Source organism: Penaeus monodon, chromosome 28, assembly GCF_015228065.2.
Source record: "Penaeus monodon isolate SGIC_2016 chromosome 28, NSTDA_Pmon_1, whole genome shotgun sequence".
In the NCBI taxonomy this organism is placed as follows: Eukaryota; Metazoa; Arthropoda; class Malacostraca; order Decapoda; family Penaeidae; genus Penaeus; species Penaeus monodon.
This window is the reverse complement of record NC_051413.1, coordinates 28,031,038-28,031,809: the sequence shown is the minus strand read 5'-3', so window position 1 is coordinate 28,031,809 and position 772 is coordinate 28,031,038. Positions and strand designations below refer to the sequence as shown.

Genomic DNA, 772 nt, shown 5'->3' with positions numbered 1-772 from the left:
TCAGTTAGTACACATAATAAAACTGAGCGTAATGAAATCTGTGACTTCTCATTCACATTTAGACCATGATCTAGATACATAACCATGTATCCCTTTGAATATCCATGAAAAGGTGATTCTGACGACTTGTCTTTCAGAATCCAATTAAGCTGAGCCTCTGTCTGGCCCTCCTGGCCGCCTGCGCCACCGCAGACACTCACTCCCACGCCCATGGAGGATTCGTGGGACACGCTGGACCCTCCCTCGGAGCGGCCCATGGGCACGGCGGTTCCTTTGTGTCTGGACACGGCGCCTCGCATGGAGGATCCTTTGGGCGTGGGGTGGGTGGCCACGGAGGAGCGGTGGTCGTGGGACACAGCGTATCCAGCGGTCCCGTCTACGGCGGCAGCCATGGTGGCTCCTTCAGCGGCGGCCATGGCGGCTCTTTCAGCGGAGGGCTTCGTCCCAGCATTGGACACGGCGTTTCAAGCGCCAACTTCCATGCCAGCTCCTTCAACAGACACGGCGTGCATGGAGGCTCGTTCTCACGCCCACACGTCGTCTCACGCCCACACACTAGCTTCTCTTCAGGCTTCAGCCACGGAGGTGCTGTCGTTGGACATCATGGCGCTCCTATCAGATATGGAAAATAAGGAGGCAGGATTCTTTTCTAATTTATGAAAATAAAAACTCCAATCTTGCTTCTGTAATTATCTTTTCCTTTGAAAGAAATTGTTATCGATAAAAAGGCTTTTCCATTTTTTTTAGAGGTCTCGACATGATTTTGTGCTAA

At 51.9% G+C, this 772-nt stretch overlaps 1 protein-coding gene across 1 annotated transcript in view; it reads left to right on the top strand.

Annotated features, from left to right (window-relative positions):
• LOC119591138 (keratin, type I cytoskeletal 9-like) overlaps positions 1-680 on the top strand; it is a 2,044-nt gene extending 1,364 nt beyond the window's left edge. Inside the window, exon 3 of the mRNA XM_037939848.1 lies at positions 138-680. Coding sequence (XP_037795776.1) covers positions 138-632 — 495 coding nt within the window. The 3' untranslated portion in view covers positions 633-680. The remainder of the gene's footprint in view (positions 1-137) is intronic.
• Positions 681-772: the final 92 nt, after the last annotated feature.